We start from the raw sequence: 16,460 nt of genomic DNA, 5'->3' as shown, positions 1-16,460 counted from the left end.
GCGAGCGGCAGACGTTAGGGTGCCGCTGGACGAGAGGTCCGGCTGCACGGATGACAAGTAAGGGGGTGCAAAGGGTCTAGCGGATTAGAAACAGGGGTGCCCCATCCGAGTGGAAATCTTCTCTCTTCCAGACAGGCTTCTCCACAAGGGAGCCCGTCCAGACGAGCTACCAAGGAGCACCTCAGCCGCCATATAATCGAGAGGGACGCGCACCTCGGTGAGAGCGGGTCTTCTGCACCGATACGGGTCGTACTTCAGTTCGTGGAACCAGCTTCCAGGATCCAGGATTAAGAATACACGGAGCCACCCGTGATTGGAATGGAGTTCGTATTGGGGTAGAGGCTGTTGGCCTAGGAGGAGGAGCTCTTGTTCACTGGCTCTGCTGGCTCTGCTGTCTTCCTGCCTGGAAGACAGTCACAAGACGCAACCATACCATCGCAACCAGCAACAACAAACTGCAGCACGTTGCCAATTGTCAGCAACATCAGGCTGCACTTTTGGTACTGGACAAACTCTGTTGTTTGAATCGGCTGCTTCTGCTGTTCAGTTAACTGTCTGCTGATGGTTCGTAGCTTAAAGCTAAACTCTGCCTCTCTTTTCGGAATCCACCAAATCACATGAATATTTTCTCTTCAGTGATACAGATGGTGCAGCAGTTTGACTGAATTGTCTCATTTCTTGCTGGTCTTGCTCCACCGAATGCATTGACGGAAGCAGCTGGAATCACTTACCTTGCCCATCTTCTTAGAGCGTGAGCCCCTGCCTGAGAAGGACTCGCAACTCTGGTCATTTTTTTGCTTACCTTGCTACATGGACACAGGGCTGCCGGCTCGGACCACCACAACTTCGCGGCCGCCGCCGTTGTAGGCTGCCTGCTAAATCACGCTGGGAGGACTACAATACCCAGAATCTTCTGGGTTTCCTGTGCACCAAGTGGCGTGAAAGTGCTGTTACGCCCCCCGGGCCCTTAAATTGCAACAAGGTACACCGCACCGCGGGACGCGTGCGGGCGGGGCCGGGCTAAGTCCGGGCAAAGGGCGGGCCCTTTGTGGCCCTTTGAGGGAGAGGGAGCCTGAAGAGACTGGACTGGGCACAGGACTCTGCCTAAACTGTAAATTAGCTGTATTACACCTTGATTACGCGTTTTTGTGTTTTGTGTTTTGTATTGCTGAATTATAGCTAGTGGTACTCACTGCAACCAACCTATGATGGCTAACTGTAATAACTCCGCCAAAAACCTAGGGGCTACTATGCTTGATAACTACCTGGTTAAGGTGGTTAAAAAGATTAATAGCGATCGCAGAGTCTCCCTAGGGAAAGGAGGTTCCACCGTTCAGACACACCCTAGTTCCTCCCCACATATTGTGTCTACTTTTGAGGATCTGGGCGCCAACACTGATAAGGATATGATACTAACTGAGGCACAAATACATTCTAATCCCTTAGACTCAACGGGTATAATTGACGTGAGCCCATTTAGCCCCGTGGTTATGGCAGTGACTCCCCCCCAACCAGCAAGAGCAGTTAGGGCTTGTAGAAAGTCGTTGGGCAAAAGAGGAGTGGGGAAGGTCAGCAATTCTCGAAAGCCCCTCGAAGCAAAAACCCATACTATTAAAACAAAAGGATTAGACGGGGGATCTGATAAGCCAGTGGGTTGCTGTCATAACAGGCAGTATATAGAAAATATACTGGCAACAGTAGAGGATAAATTAGCGACAAAAATGGCTGAAATTTTTAGCAGATTATTGCTGAAAATTGAAGTACTTACCCAAGAGGTTCATAGTCTGAGGGTACAAGCAACATCGACATCAGCAGATGTACTAACGGTACCTCTAGATTTACCATCTGGAAATTGTGTTGAGCAGGCAATACTCGCGGGCAGCAGTTTAAGACATAAAGCCCCATGTAACGAAACAAGTTTGGAGGCGGAGCCCACTATACCTAGGGAACCCGAAGTGATTCGAGGGTCCCTAGAGGGTAGGCCTCAACCAACTCGAGTCCATAAGGAAGCAAGAGAGCACAACAATAATTATAATGTTAGGATTGATCTCCCACCGGAGGCCGCTCCATTTGTATGTATATTGTCAGGAGTCCCAGAACTTAGTTCAGGTAAAAAAGAAGGTTACAATGACTTAAAAAACAAAGTAGCCTTCTGGCTTACTAAGAATAGACCCCTCCCCCCTACCATTGATGGTAAAATCTTAAATGTGAGAAGGGTGGGTTGGCTTGGCCACATGATTAAAGATATCCCAGGTTATCTGGTAATAGTTAATTTCAGGAGTACTAATGTGGTCCCATTTTTGAGAGGCTGGTGCCCGCAACTTGCAGATGGACCAATAGTCACGTGGGAACTACCAGATTTTTATCCTACGGTGTATCCCGAGGTGAACGTGCCTTCCCAGATTAACAAAAATGTCATTAACCCTCCTAGGGGTTGGTTCGCACCAGAAAGCATTGAACCCCTGATTACTGCCGGGAGATATGGGCCGTTATCCTGCCTAGATGAGAATGATTGACTCATCGGTAGAGAAGAAATAGTTAATTTAACTTTATTGAAATCCCCCCACATAGAAGATATAAGTTGGAAGGCTATTGCCACAGATCAAAGTAATAATCCTGACACTACCCCTGTTGGTACATTGTCTGCATTACCCAATTTTAGTACGGACTCACCCTCTGCTTTAGCTGAGCCTGTTGATATGTTATCAAGGTATATATCCTGGAATATAGCCGGTCTGGAGTCCAGCCAGTGTATTCCTGACTGGAGGGACTTCATAGATCAGGGCGATATAATTGCATTCCAGGAAACATGGGCTATCACACCGATATTTCGGGTGGGGTATCTGAACTTTAGCAAGCCAGCAATTAGAGGCCAGAAAGGGCGTCCTGTTGGAGGTCTTACAATTTGGGTCCGCCAAAGTGCGGGTGTAAGAGTTGAAGAAGTGACAATTGATAGTCCAGACATAATTGCCTTAAAGATAAAGTCTAACCAAGGTACAAACATCCTGTTGGTTAATATTTATGTCAGGGGCCTCCAGGGAGGAAGGGTTTCTCCGACCCTCCTCCTGTTGGATGACATACTATCAGGAACAACGACCGATGGCCACAAGATTGTGATGGGGGATTTTAATACTTGTTTTGAGCCTTTGGGTATTGAGGACGGCCCGCTCACCGAGGATGAGGATCTATCTTGGGGTATTCCCCAACTCGAGATACCTCCGATTGCTAAGTGGTCGAGCTCAGCCACCTATATCAAGGGGCTATGCCTGGATATGGGTCTAAGAGCTGTTAATGGAAGGGTCAAGTCAGATAGGAAGGGCAGGCATACGTTCAACAACGGCAGACACAGTAGTCGTATCGACTATATTTTGGTCGATGTGAGGCAGTGGTTTGCAGTTGTTGATATGCTAGTTACGGAACGCCCAGAGAGTGATCATGACCCGCTGGTTTTGACCTTAAGGGATTCCAGCTTTCAGAGGTCTGAGGGCAGAGGTCATAATTCAACAGAAAAAGAGGTCATTGTGAGCAATGATACGCGCAGGGTACGCTGGCCTAAAATAGCTGTGGACGTTGGGGCCCGCAGGGCGATAAGATCCTTAGTGTCTAGTTCTGTGGAGCTTTTAAACAATTGTGGCTCACAGGACGAGATTAACAGCGAACTTATACGTACCCATTCTGACTTGTTTCAGGAACTTAAAAAGTTGTTCATCAAATTTATCCCTAAACAACCTAGGACCAAGAAATACTCATTCACTACCTGGTTTGATAAAGAGTGTAGCAAGACAAAAAGAGTTCTCTTTGAGGCTATTAAAAACAAAAATCATAGCCAGATTAGATCTTGTAGAAAACTCTATAATGAGGCAAAACACAAAGCAAAACAAAAGTGGGACGAGGAACGCTGGCTTATGCTGTCAGAAGCCTGTGGTAAACGCAATATGCAACAGTTTTGGTACCTTATAAAATGGGGTATCTCGCAGGACGCCCACTATAGTCCAGCATCTGTCTCTAATCATCAGTGGGTAAAAAAATTTGAGGACCAGTTTAAGTGTCATACAGTAGAAGTGACTATACCCTACTGTGTTGAGCCCGTCGAGCCGCTAATATTCTCAGTTACTGAAGTTATCAATTGCCTGCAAAACATTCCCAAAGGGAGGGCCCCTGGCCCAGATGGTATTCCAGCTGACATTTTTTTTGGAAGACCAGGACCTGTGGGTACCTTATATACTCCACCTGGTGAATGCAGTTGCAGCAGGCGCTAAAATTCCTGACTCATGGTATGGGGCAGAAATCCTTCCTATATACAAGAAAGGCGATCGCTCAGTACCCTCAAATTACCGGCCTATCAGCCTTATTGATGCGATCCAAAAAATCATAGCGCGCCTCATTTTAGGGAGGATACAGGAATGGATAACAGACTCAGATATTTTGACTCCGTTGCAGGCGGGTTTTAGACCTCATGTAAGCACCCTTGATCAAGCCTTTCGTTTTGCCCTTTTATATTGGAAAACAGTCTTTTTGGGTAAGGGCAAGTTGTATGCAGCTTTTGTGGATCTAAGATCTGCATTCGACTTGGTCCCTAGGACTAAATTATGGGATTGCATACTGGAACAGGGAATGCCCAGGGCTCTAGTGCGACTCTTAATGAATCTTCATGCATACACTTATGCCCAAGTCCGCTGGGGTAAGCCTGGCGAGGTTACGGACAGGTTCCATGTTTTGAAAGGTGTTAGACAAGGATGTGTCCTGGCTCCCACTTTGTTTTCCCTGTTTATTAACGGGGTTACCAAATATTTTGCAACACATCCCACGGATGCTCCCCAGATAGCGGGAATGAAAGTACCATTGCTCATGTTCGCGGATGATACCTTGTTATTATCAAAGACAAGGCAAGGGCTCCAGCAGGCCCTACTCAGATTTGAGTTATTTTGTGACGAGCACGAGCTAGAAGTAAATGTTTTTAAAACAAAATTCATGGTACTAAGAGGTCGAACACAAACTGTGGCAAGGGTTAAAATGGTTGGTGCTATTCTTGAGCAAACTAATGAATTTACATATTTGGGTGTGCATTTCAGTGATAATTTTAGTTGGAAACCCCAGATTGATATCCAAGCACTTAAACATGTTCAATTAGGCGGTGCCCTTCTTAAGGAATATAAAAGATCATTTACCCGCCCGATGTCCCCACTTATGGAAATCTATGGGTCAAAAATTCTTCCCTCAGTCTTGTATGGGGCAGAGCTTTGGGGTTATAGCAACCTGGACCGACTGATGCTGGCCCAAAATAGATTTACAAGAGGGGCGGTTGGTCTTCCGAGGTCATCCCCACGCATTCCGCTCCTTTATGACCTTGGGCTCCAACCGGTGGAAGATCAGGCCAGATTCCGGCCCTTGGCCTTCTGGCGGAGGTTGTGGTCTACCCCAGAGCTGTTATTATATGCGAAAGCATGCCTCGAGGTAAGGGACACCCTAGGATCCGATAAGATTGGTTGGTTTAAGGGTGTTAGAACCACCCTTTGTGCCATGGGTCTAGGTGCCCTTTGGCACAACCCAGACTCAGCTACTTTTCCTTCAAAAAAAGAGTTGAAACAACTATATTGGGAATGGGTGGTAGGCACAAGACACTCATCCCTTATAGGTAGTTCCCTTACAACAACATTTGTACACGTGAAAGATGTCTCTGCAATTGAAAAGTATTGGGATGTTATTACAAAACCTATGGACCGCAAATTATATCACCAAGTTAGAGTGGGCTCAATACCATTAAGGTGTTTAACCTCAACCTGGGGCATTGTAGGCCCAGATAAATGCCCATTGTGTACTGAAATGCGGGAAAATGTGAGCCACTTGTTCTTTGTTTGTCCATTATATGCTGCCCCAAGGAAGAAGTGGTTGGTACCCCTATGCAAAAGTCTGGGCACACAATCGGCCGAGACTGCTTGTAGGATCCTTAAAACTGATCTTTCACCTACTATAGCAATAGGGGTGGCCAAATTCCTGGGGTGGGCATGGATAATTCACTCTGAACTACTAAAACAGCTACATGTTTTAGATAAGTAAATTATCCTGAACTTTAGAACTAAGTTTTTAAAGTAATGTACTTCTTTTTTTAATATGTTAAAATATTTAACAAATGAAGCATTAGATAGATTTAATACGTTCTTAGTAGCTTTTATGAAATATTGTATTTATTGTTTAAATCGTTAGCACTGATAATTTTATAAGTATTATGACGTGTAGCATGTCTTTTATGATAAAATATCGAATAAAGACTTCATGGAATGATATTTTGATGTTCTTTTTAATAAATCACTGACTTGGACTTCCAATATAGAGTCACTAAAGGGAAAAGCTGTATCGTCAATTGGCGGTTTAAAAAATGTAAACATAATTATGGTGTGCCCTCGCTCCATCCTGTTTTAGCAGCTTACAAAGTACTAAGCCCACCCAAAGTCTTATATGGAGTAAAAGTGCTGAGTTTAGGTAATATTTTCGACTGGGAAAAAGTAAAAGGCTGTTGCCTAAAAGTACAATGGCATCAGCCATCAGGGCGGAGTTTAGACTTCAATCCTGGTCTATAACTACAGTCATACGAACATTGAGGTTCTGGAGCAAATTGATAATATGCAAACAACCCAATATAGCTACCCTATGTAGGGAAAATATTATTTCTAGTGATCTCATTTGGGTTTATAAGATCAGAAAGCAGCTCCAAGGGATGGCAGATATATTAAGGATCACCAATTATAATGTGGAACCTCCACTAACCTACCCTAAGAACGAGTTATTCACATTCGATGGGTCATAAATCAAGAGAAAGGGATTTCCGATACTTAGGAGTAAACCAAGCTCTCACTGACAGACCTCTGTGAGGTTTGTGAAGCCAACAGCTCCTTTCCTTATCTCCTCAGTCTCCTGAACTCCCAAATGCAACGTATTATTACTCTTAAATTTAGAATAGAATTACACCCACTTCACGTGCATCCCTCTGGGCTGTGCCCTTTTAAGACTCATGAAGGGTTGTGCAGATGTGGGTTACAGAGGCATTGCACGAAAGTTCATATACTTTCGATTGCCAACACTTTTTAACGGAAAATGTTAAAACTTAAAAAAAAGTTTAAATATAAAATTAGGTCTAGATTGTTGGCACCTCTTTTTATATTTAGAATGCAATTCATGGATGTAACGTGTGCCCTGGCTAGATGTTTAATGTCCATTAGTGATTGTGTATTATAAGTATGGTTTGTATAATGAAACGTCGTTGAATTATTTGATATTTTTAAATTATATGTGATCGTTGGGTTTTTAAGAGTTATTCTGTTGCTTAAGATGCAATGTCTAAAATAAACAGATTATTGATTGACAAAAATGTGACAGTGATTTATAAGAAAATTAACTGAAACAATCTGCTTCTATCAAGGCTGTACCTGGCCTTCGCAGTGCAGTAAAGTGAACGCCTTTGGCTAGTGGCCTAAAACAATAACAAGGCAAAGATGGGCTAACTCATCACACTTCTCTTTTTTTTTTTACATTCTCCTTCTCTCTCAGTTCTGGCACTACGGACAGTGGGTGGATGTGGTCATTGATGACCGTTTGCCTGTCAAAGATGGACAGCTGGTCTTCGTACGCTCTCCCGAGAAGGAAGAGTTCTGGGCAGCTCTCCTGGAGAAGGCCTATGCCAAGTAAGCCCAAGGGAAGCCTACAGGGTCATACATCTCAATCCTGATGTTAGGCACTGTTGTACCAGGATCATAAACATAGCACTGCCAGTGCATCTCTATCCTGACCTGCAGCACCCTTTCCTCTTCTACAAAGGAAACTACACGCATAGCTCTTTCAATGCGCATGAATGCTGTCCTTTGGGTGGAGAGCCCACACAATAGACTTTGTTACAGTCCCAAATACGCATCTCTCCAAAGCACATGAATCCTAATTTGCTGTGCGTGCTTCTAGTACAGGACAGCAACTAACTACATCTGCAAATAGACCCAGTGCCTACCTGCACCATAGCTACCAATCCAACACGATGCTTACAGTCAATAAGCAGATTTTTTAATGTGGCATTTATTCTTTAAACACATGTACATTTAGTCTTCCATTTTCCCTTCTCAAACTTCGATTCTTTTGGTCTGCATCTCTCTAGGCTGAACGGCTCTTACGAGGTCCTGGAAGAGGGGTTAATGAATGAGGCCTTTGTGGACTTCACAGGTGGCATTGGAGAGCACATCACCCTCAAGGCACCACCTGCAGGGCTTTTCCACATAATGAGGAGAGCCTTGCAAATGAAGTCCCTGATGGGTGCTTCGTTGGAGGTACGTGTGATACAACCTAGGCAGATAAATGTTGGTGCCTTTGGGAACGTACAGGTTGGCATGGCACTCAACTGATATTGACGGAGGTAAGGTCAATGTTTATAGTTAACATGTTACTATCCCAGGCTTGTTGCATCACAAACTTAAACCTGTTAATTGGATCACAAATTATTTCAGCTAACCCATACCTCAAACTCTACAGCAGACCCAACCCATTAGACCTAATGGCCCTCGGACATTTATTCACATTCCTACACTTCCTTCAGGCTGAGAGTGGCAGAACCCTCCAACTCTCATTCATTCAGACCTAGCTATTCCCTTGTGTCCTCATCTCCTGATGGTTAACCCTCCTGGTTGTCTGAATCTTACAAATTCCTCCTACCCTCACCTCTCAGTTCTCAGCCAGCATGTCCATACTAAAAGATTAGTTGTTCTTGTTCTTATTTAAGAAACCCCTTAAAACATTATCAATAATAATGCAATAACCACATCCGACCAACCATTACTACTTTACTTATCACCCTAGCATCCTTTACAGGCAACAAATTCAAAACAGTGCACACAACCAACACCCCGACCCAACCTCTGCCCATTTCTACCTATCTCAGAGACGGTTGCCATTTCCAAAACACATTTTCTAATTCTCTATAAATGGCCAGTACATAGGTCAAAGATTGGTGACGGCGTACCAAGAGGCTACCTTGACAGCCTATGCTGTTTGAATGCCCTGACCCTCCCCCTATACCAATCAATAGGACAGCAGTGCATTGAGTCATGCTGCATGGTGGACCAGTTCCTCAGACTTCCCTGAGGAAGAGTTTACAGCCTCACTTTCTTCCAGGGCACATAAGCAGAAACCAGCACCCCTACAGATCCCAACTTGTCCCTTTCCCTCCCTTCAAAGCATGTGCATCTTTTTAGGTCTTGCCTAAGACAGTTCATGCTGACGCTTTTGCCAGACATGTTGCATGAGCTTAAAATGGGCTTAGAAACCACCCATTGTTTACCATTGGCTTGTTTCATGTCACTCACCTCTGGAACGAGGCTGTGCACCCCACAAGGCAACCTATGATAGCACCAGCACGGGTGATGACAGCAGCAGCAGGTCAATCTTAGTCAATATGGCTCTGCACTGCGTTTTTCCCCTTGCACAACGTAGCACAGCACAGCAAATTTGTGAAAAATTAGTACATCTACCCTGATGTCTTCAATAGAAAGTGGCCCTTGCCTAAGACTCTTTGTCGCTCAGGTTAGTCCTGGGCAAGCAGCCAAGGCTGAAACTCAAGGAAGATGTGTAGGGAGATTCTACAACACAATTGTCACTGTTGCAATAAAGTATGGCTCTCCAGATTGCAAAGCATGCTAACACTGCACTTTTGTACAAAACCCACTACCATATTTAATTTGGTAATCACCCAATGAAATTAGTAAACATAAATTACAGTAGTAATCGCTTGAAGAAACTGGTAACTTAAAAATTAAAACATTAATACAGCAGCATTATATTGGACTTGCATTCTGATAACGTTCCCAGATGGTTAATGTTTGTGAAAAACAGATGGATACACTTTCAAAATGGAGGCTGATTACAGTCCAGCGTCCCATGGGTCACTATTTATCTTTCTGTAATGGTTAAGGCTCGTAACCCTAGAGGTTCCTGAACATCTAAGACAGTTCAGGAAACAAGAAGCAACAACTCAAACAGGCATATTTGGTACCTGCCGAAGAAGGGGACAGGGTTTTTGAGTTCGTAAGTTTAACTGTGTATACCAGGGAGGTACACCAGCCCCCGGTGTCGATGGATGACACACTGCAAAGGTCTCTGGATCCAGCCATCTGGCTTGTCACCCAGCAGCAGGACTGCCAAACGTGATATGTCAAGGGAGCAACACAGGAAATTGATAAAACCACAAAATCTCATCTGCACTCATCTGCACTTTAAAGCAGTCCATTTTTCAGGAAACCCGTCCCTGCTGCTTGTGCAGAGTTCAAGGGCACAACAAATATTTGTGAATGCCAGAAGACGTGGACATTGGTTCTTCAACAACCCACCTCTACCTTTGCGTGAGGAGGAAGAGTTGGCTTTCAGATTTTCTGCAGCAGGTTAGATCTTCGTGGGCTATCTGAGGGCTTCCCTGCAGAGCAAGGCAGAGCAGCAGGAAGGCAGGCCAGCAGAGCTTCAACTGGGCCTCCAGGCTTACTCCTAACCTGGCGAAAGTGGGCAACACATGAGCTCCACACTATGAGCAGCAGGGCCCACACAGGTCCCGAGTCTAAGCAATGGTCAATGAGCTGCTTAAATTCATAAATTCCAGAATTAGGGCAGATTCCCACTGCCAATCAGTGTCCAGGTTTTCTAACAAGGCATTGAGACCCTATGGGTTATTAGCCACCTTCTACAAGTCTCTGATTGATTGACTGCTCCTAATAATAAAAACTTCCAACCAACCAGGATGGGGCATAGTTTGTTATCTAAGAGAGGAGTCTGGGATGTGTTAACTTCCCACAATGTACTGCAGTTCCTAAACAAATAAGGACAGGGAGTTGGGATGTTGTCTATAGCATCCACCCCTCATTTTGCAAACAAAATTCTTACTCTAAGTTAAATGTTTGCCATCAGTTATTGCAACCATAAAATAATGTATAAAGCATAGTCACATAAGCCTAAGGGCTACAATTTCCACAGTAAGACCACAAACCACCTCCCATTAGTGCACCTTGGCACCCCAAAAATGATAATCTGCTGCCACCAGCCAGGGTTTGCGCAGAGGTAGTGGAGGTGTCCTACCCCTTTGAGAATAAGTAAGAGGGAACCAGTTGAGGTTCTCCACATTCTCAGAGTACTGAGACTGCTGTACCTCCAGGAGTCAAGGGCTCCACAAACTCTGCCAAAAAAAGCAAAACATCCAGCAGAACAATTAGTGAAATAAGAAAATGTTGTGAATGGCACAACCATAGTGTTTATTTTGGACTTTGTAGAGCAAGAGGAAAACAAAGGTGGAAAAAGAAGTTGTGAGAGGATGAAAAGAAACGGAGTAGGAAAGTTAACAAAAGAAAGAGTCAGAGAAATAAAGGCTAAATGAAAGTCAAAAGCTTACAGGTATAAATTAGGAAAGGATTGTTAAATGTTGGTGACGAGAGGGTGAAAAAGAAAGAAGTATCAAGAAAGCAAAATGTGAATGAAAATCAGAGGACTGGGTAAGAAGAAGATGGGAGAGAAATACATTACAGAAGGGGAATGTAGCGATGTAGAATTTGAAAGCTCCTGTTCTTTGACTAGGGGTATAGCCAATACAGAAGTATGCAGAACCTTGGTGGGATGTCTGTAGGAACTTAGGCGGCAAATTGTCAGATCTCCGTACAGTTTCTTACAGGTCAATAGAATCTTTGCTGAAGTTCAGCAGGTTGCTTTCAGAACCACAGTTTGTTCATACAGGGCTTGGTAGCCTCTAGCAGGAAAAAACATCTTCCATGCACCAGATGAAAACTTCCACCACGCAGATACACATGTTTATAAACCAATCTCTTTACTGATATTTGTCTGTGAAAAATTACAAATGTCCCTTGGTAATTCGCACTCTCATGGCATAGACATTCAGCTGGTCCTGAACAATTTCACTGAAAGAACTGTCATTTTGCTGGAATCGCCTTTGGCAAAAAATTCCTATGCGTATGGCACAGTTCTCTAAGTTTCTCTTGTGGGTCATTAAGTGGCCGGTCGAAGCAGGATCTTCGCATTCAAGAGATTTGGCAGCCCACCCACAAGGCTCTAGATGAGGGCCTACATCAAATGGCAAAATCAATACATGTAAATGGTACACTCCACAATCAAGAACACTCTAAGCCATATTCAAGAGAAAGAAGAGTACCCGGTAGAAATTTCCCTACGAGTCCTTAAATTGGATCTCAAGAAAAACTGGTCACACTCTAAAATGTGATTTACTTAGCAACACAGCTCTTCTATAGTCAACTGTATAGGGCCCTTGGACTACCCAGCAGCTGTTTAGAGTCTTGAAATCCCCTGTAAATCATGCAGTAAAAGCCCATGAGGTGGAGAATCCAGATGAATGGTGCGAAGATCTGCAACAGTTTTTCAGTAATAAAATCTTAATTATATGAAGGAAGACTGGAGCAAAACATTAACAGGACTAACCAATTTAAATAAAACACACTTGTTGGGGCAAAGTAGTCTCTTAGATCAAGCACTCAGTTTTCATTCAAGGACTTGTAGAAAGACAGTGGAATGAAGATAGTTTGAAACCCAAACCCAGTCACATATGAGAAGGAGCTGTGCCCCTGCAAGGTACATAGAGGTGTTACTTCCCATTATCTCACATTAATCAATACATCACTTTATGTGAAGTCCATTTTTTAGGGACTAAAGAAGGTTTTGGTCACTGGGGGTAGCTGTGCTATATGTACGTTTGGGACTGATGATAATGATATAGAGTATAACACCCAAGTTGCTCAGGGCCATATGTACTAAAGCATTTTCCCATAGACACAGAATAGGTAAAATCCTTTGGTACATCTGGCCCTCAGTTCCATGCGTCACCCTTCAGATAGCATTTGGTTTTAAACCGAAAGCACTTTGTGTGTGGCTAGGCCTTGCATATGAGGGTCCCCGTTTTTTATGATCTGTACGCTAACACCTGTTTGCATAGGGATTGCAATTAGAAGCTGTGCGGTGTTTACTGCGCGGGTATTTGCCTGGTGCAATAAAGCTCGCAAACTGCATACATTTCGGCAAGTAAAACTAGCAAGAGTTTAACAGGACGAAAGGGCTGCTAAATACCAGGAGATGCAGTTTTTGGTGCAGAAAGGTATACCACATTATTAGTATATAAGACTCAAAATAGGTGATATTTATTGCACTTGATAAACTCAGATTTGATTTTCTCTGGTCCTTTAAATGGTGTGCACCACTCTCTGTGACACTCGTAGTCGAGGCCTTAGACTTGTACCCCCGAACAGCAAATTCCAGGATTCAAATATTAGGACTTGTTGAAGATGCCGCACCTGTCTGGGGGTCATTTGTTTGCTTCTAGTAGACCAGGTTTCCAGTGCTAATGACTTTAGGAATAGGGGTGACCAGTAACTCAACTGCTCAGCTGCCTGTCCTACAAGAGTTTCCAGGGGGAGAAGTGGATTGGAGACTGCATGATCGGCTGCAGGAGCACACCATGCATGTTTTCCTTAATCAGTCTGCCTCAGTGAGAAAAAACAACAAGGAAATCATAATGGGCCTGATTTACAATGCCTTCTTGCAGTGGCAAATGGCAAAAATCGCCGTTTGCAACTGCAAAATGGTCAGGTAGGAAGTACCATCCCTATTTTAAGAGTTGGCATGCAATTACCGACTCACACCATATGTATTGCGATTCGGAATTAGGAAGGGGCGTCCCTTCCTAATTGCAAGTCGCAGTGTTATGTGTGAACGTTAAATGCGATCCCAAAACAATTGTAGTTAAAACCAATTTTAAATTGGTGTTAACCCATTCGCAAACAGGAATGGGTTAACCCCTTCCTCTTTGTGAATGGCAGCAAAAATATTTTTTCAGAGCACGAAGTAGTCCCAAGGACCACTGCCTACTCAGGAAAAATTAAAAGGAAACTTTTTTTTTTTTAAATGCATTCCAATTTCCTTTAAGGAAAACAGGCTGCATTTGGAAAAAAAATGCTTTGTTGAAAAAGCTGTCACAGACATATGGCCTGCTGTCCTCAGCAGGCCACCATCCCTTGTGGGTGCTGGTCATTCCCAATAGGTTGCAAATGCCTCATAAATATTGATGAGGTAGGTCATTTGCAACCCATTGGGAATCGCGAAATGTGTCTGAGACACATTAGCACATTTCATTGTGCCAGTCTTTAATTGCAAGAAGCAAATAAACCGCAATTAGAGACTCACAAAATCAAATGGTCATACATCTAGTCCTATGTGTGCTCAGTCTAGTGTACTTCCTTTGTGAAATAAACACCACACCACTGTTATTTTTAGAATTCCTCCACAAATCCGGTCTTATTTTAGGCGGAGTGCCTGGTAACCTTTAAAAGTGGTGGGGCACAATACCTGCTAGGAGTTCACCCCATTTTTTCCAAACTTTCCTCACTTATACTTGCTCTTTCTCATATTTACTCTCTCCCCCCGCACACTCCATCTCACATTCTCTCACTTACTTATTCCCACTTCTACTCACTCCCATTCCTAGTCACAAACAACCATACTCATATTGGCTTCTGCTTCTCATTCTCACTTACAAACACAGACACTCATCCTTTCAAACTCACAGACTCTGGACCCTGGTACAACTGCACCTGTAGCACATTGATTGCTACACCCTGACACACTTCCACCCCATCTCACAATCTCCAATCACTGACTCCTTCTAACACACTCACACTCCTTCTCTCACTCCCTTGGACTCACGTTCACTTATTCATACACACTGTCAAACTCAGATTCTCATTTTTTCTCTTATTGACACTCGCAAACACAAACACACACATTTTCACTCAATCACTTTCACTTTCACACCCTCACAAACACATACATACTTGACCAGACAAACAATTTTTTTACTTACCTTGCTTCCTTTGCTGGCAATTTCGGAGGCCCCACGGCAGCAGCAAAGCAGGAATGTAAGGCTGGACATTGGAACCAGCAAGCCAGGATGCTTAACGAGGAGCCAGAGAGAGCTGAAAGGGCATGTTGGAAAAGGGAAAGACCTACCTCTATCCCTCTCCCAGCTTCTTGATAGGACTGGAAGCACAGTACTATAAAATGCTGGGACGGAGCTGGGGAGCTATACTGTGCTGCCTGAGGCATGGACATGCTGCCTGCTAAATAAAATGAGAGGACTGACATGCACACTGGCAGTGTTCATGAAAACACAAATATTGCGTTTCCATGAACACTGTTACATTAAATGATGCATAGTGTTTGGACTCAAACAGGCAAACTGCAGAATGCAGGGCCTCCCAGCATGCAAGGGACTGCACCCTGATACCTCTGACAAGGAGCACTTTAGATCACAGTATATGTAGTCTATCCAACCCTTCCCAACACCGGTGCCATGTTCGGGGCCCAGCCTGCCTAGGTTCAACTAAACTGTTGTCACCACTGTAATTTTCTCCTCTGAGGTCCAGGCCCTGGTGGGGCGTGGCGGCACAGTTTACTGCAGCTCTGATGGAAAATATAGGCACAGGGTGATTCGAGTTAATGTGTTATAAGTGTGCTACAAGTAGTGGCACACTTATAACACATTAACTCAATGTGTTATAACACACTGTGTTATAAGTGGCACTTGACTGTGGACCCTCCTTTACGGCCACCTTACCAGGACAAAACGTGATAAGTTTTGCATCGCAAACACAGTGTTTAATTTGAGCCAGTGGTTACAATTGGGGCCTACCAGCACTCTTTTTAAGGGCGCAGCTTCGAGACTGGCACTTATTTTATCTCATTAGACTTTGACCCAGAGCAATAGAGAGAAAAACACAAAAGAGGAAACGAAAGAGAAAGACGAAAAGATTGTACAAAAGGAGAAAGGAGGAAATTTCAGGCATGTGATACATGGGTAGGGAGTGTCTTGTGGTGGATTAGTCCCTAAAAAACTTGAGATGGTACTGGGCACACCTGTCCTTCAGTGGCACTGGCCACAGGACTCTGAGCAAAGTTTTTAGCGCCAGCACTTATTCTTTAACAAATTGAGCACCGGACAAGCCTGGCTGGGGCACTCGCCCATCCGTGGCTAGGGTCTAGAGGGGGACACGAAAACACTCAGGCCCATATTTATACCTTTTGACCCAAACCAGCGCCGGCACTGGTCTGCGTCCAAAATGTTACCGCTGGTGAACGCCATTCCTACGCGCCATGCGGGCGCCTTATTTAAGGAATGACGTTAGCCGGTGCTGCGGACTGGTCAGAGTAAAATAAATGACTCAAACCAGGCAGCGCAGGCATAGGCGAAAATGGGGTTTGTGCGTCAAAAAATGATGCAAGTCAGGTTTGAGGCAAAAATCATGCCTCAAACCGGACTTGTGACATTTTATGACGCACAACTCCCATTGAAATGACTCCTGTCTTAGCAAAGACAGGAGTCATGCCCCCTTGCCAAATGGCCATGCCCAGGGGACTTTTGTACCCTGGGC

At 44.2% G+C, this 16,460-nt stretch overlaps 1 protein-coding gene across 1 annotated transcript in view; it reads left to right on the top strand.

The window, feature by feature from the left end:
- The window catches only part of CAPN12 (calpain 12), a 224,692-nt gene that overhangs the window by 49,176 nt on the left and 159,056 nt on the right, over positions 1-16,460 (top strand). The window contains exons 4-5 of the mRNA XM_069207523.1: positions 7,546-7,679; positions 8,141-8,309. Of these exons, the coding sequence (XP_069063624.1) occupies positions 7,546-7,679; positions 8,141-8,309 (303 nt within the window). The remainder of the gene's footprint in view (positions 1-7,545; positions 7,680-8,140; positions 8,310-16,460) is intronic.

Source organism: Pleurodeles waltl, chromosome 9 (assembly GCF_031143425.1).
Source record: "Pleurodeles waltl isolate 20211129_DDA chromosome 9, aPleWal1.hap1.20221129, whole genome shotgun sequence".
Taxonomy (NCBI): domain Eukaryota; kingdom Metazoa; phylum Chordata; class Amphibia; order Caudata; family Salamandridae; genus Pleurodeles; species Pleurodeles waltl.
Note: the sequence above shows the minus strand (reverse complement) of the source record. Positions and strands in the feature narration are given on the sequence as shown.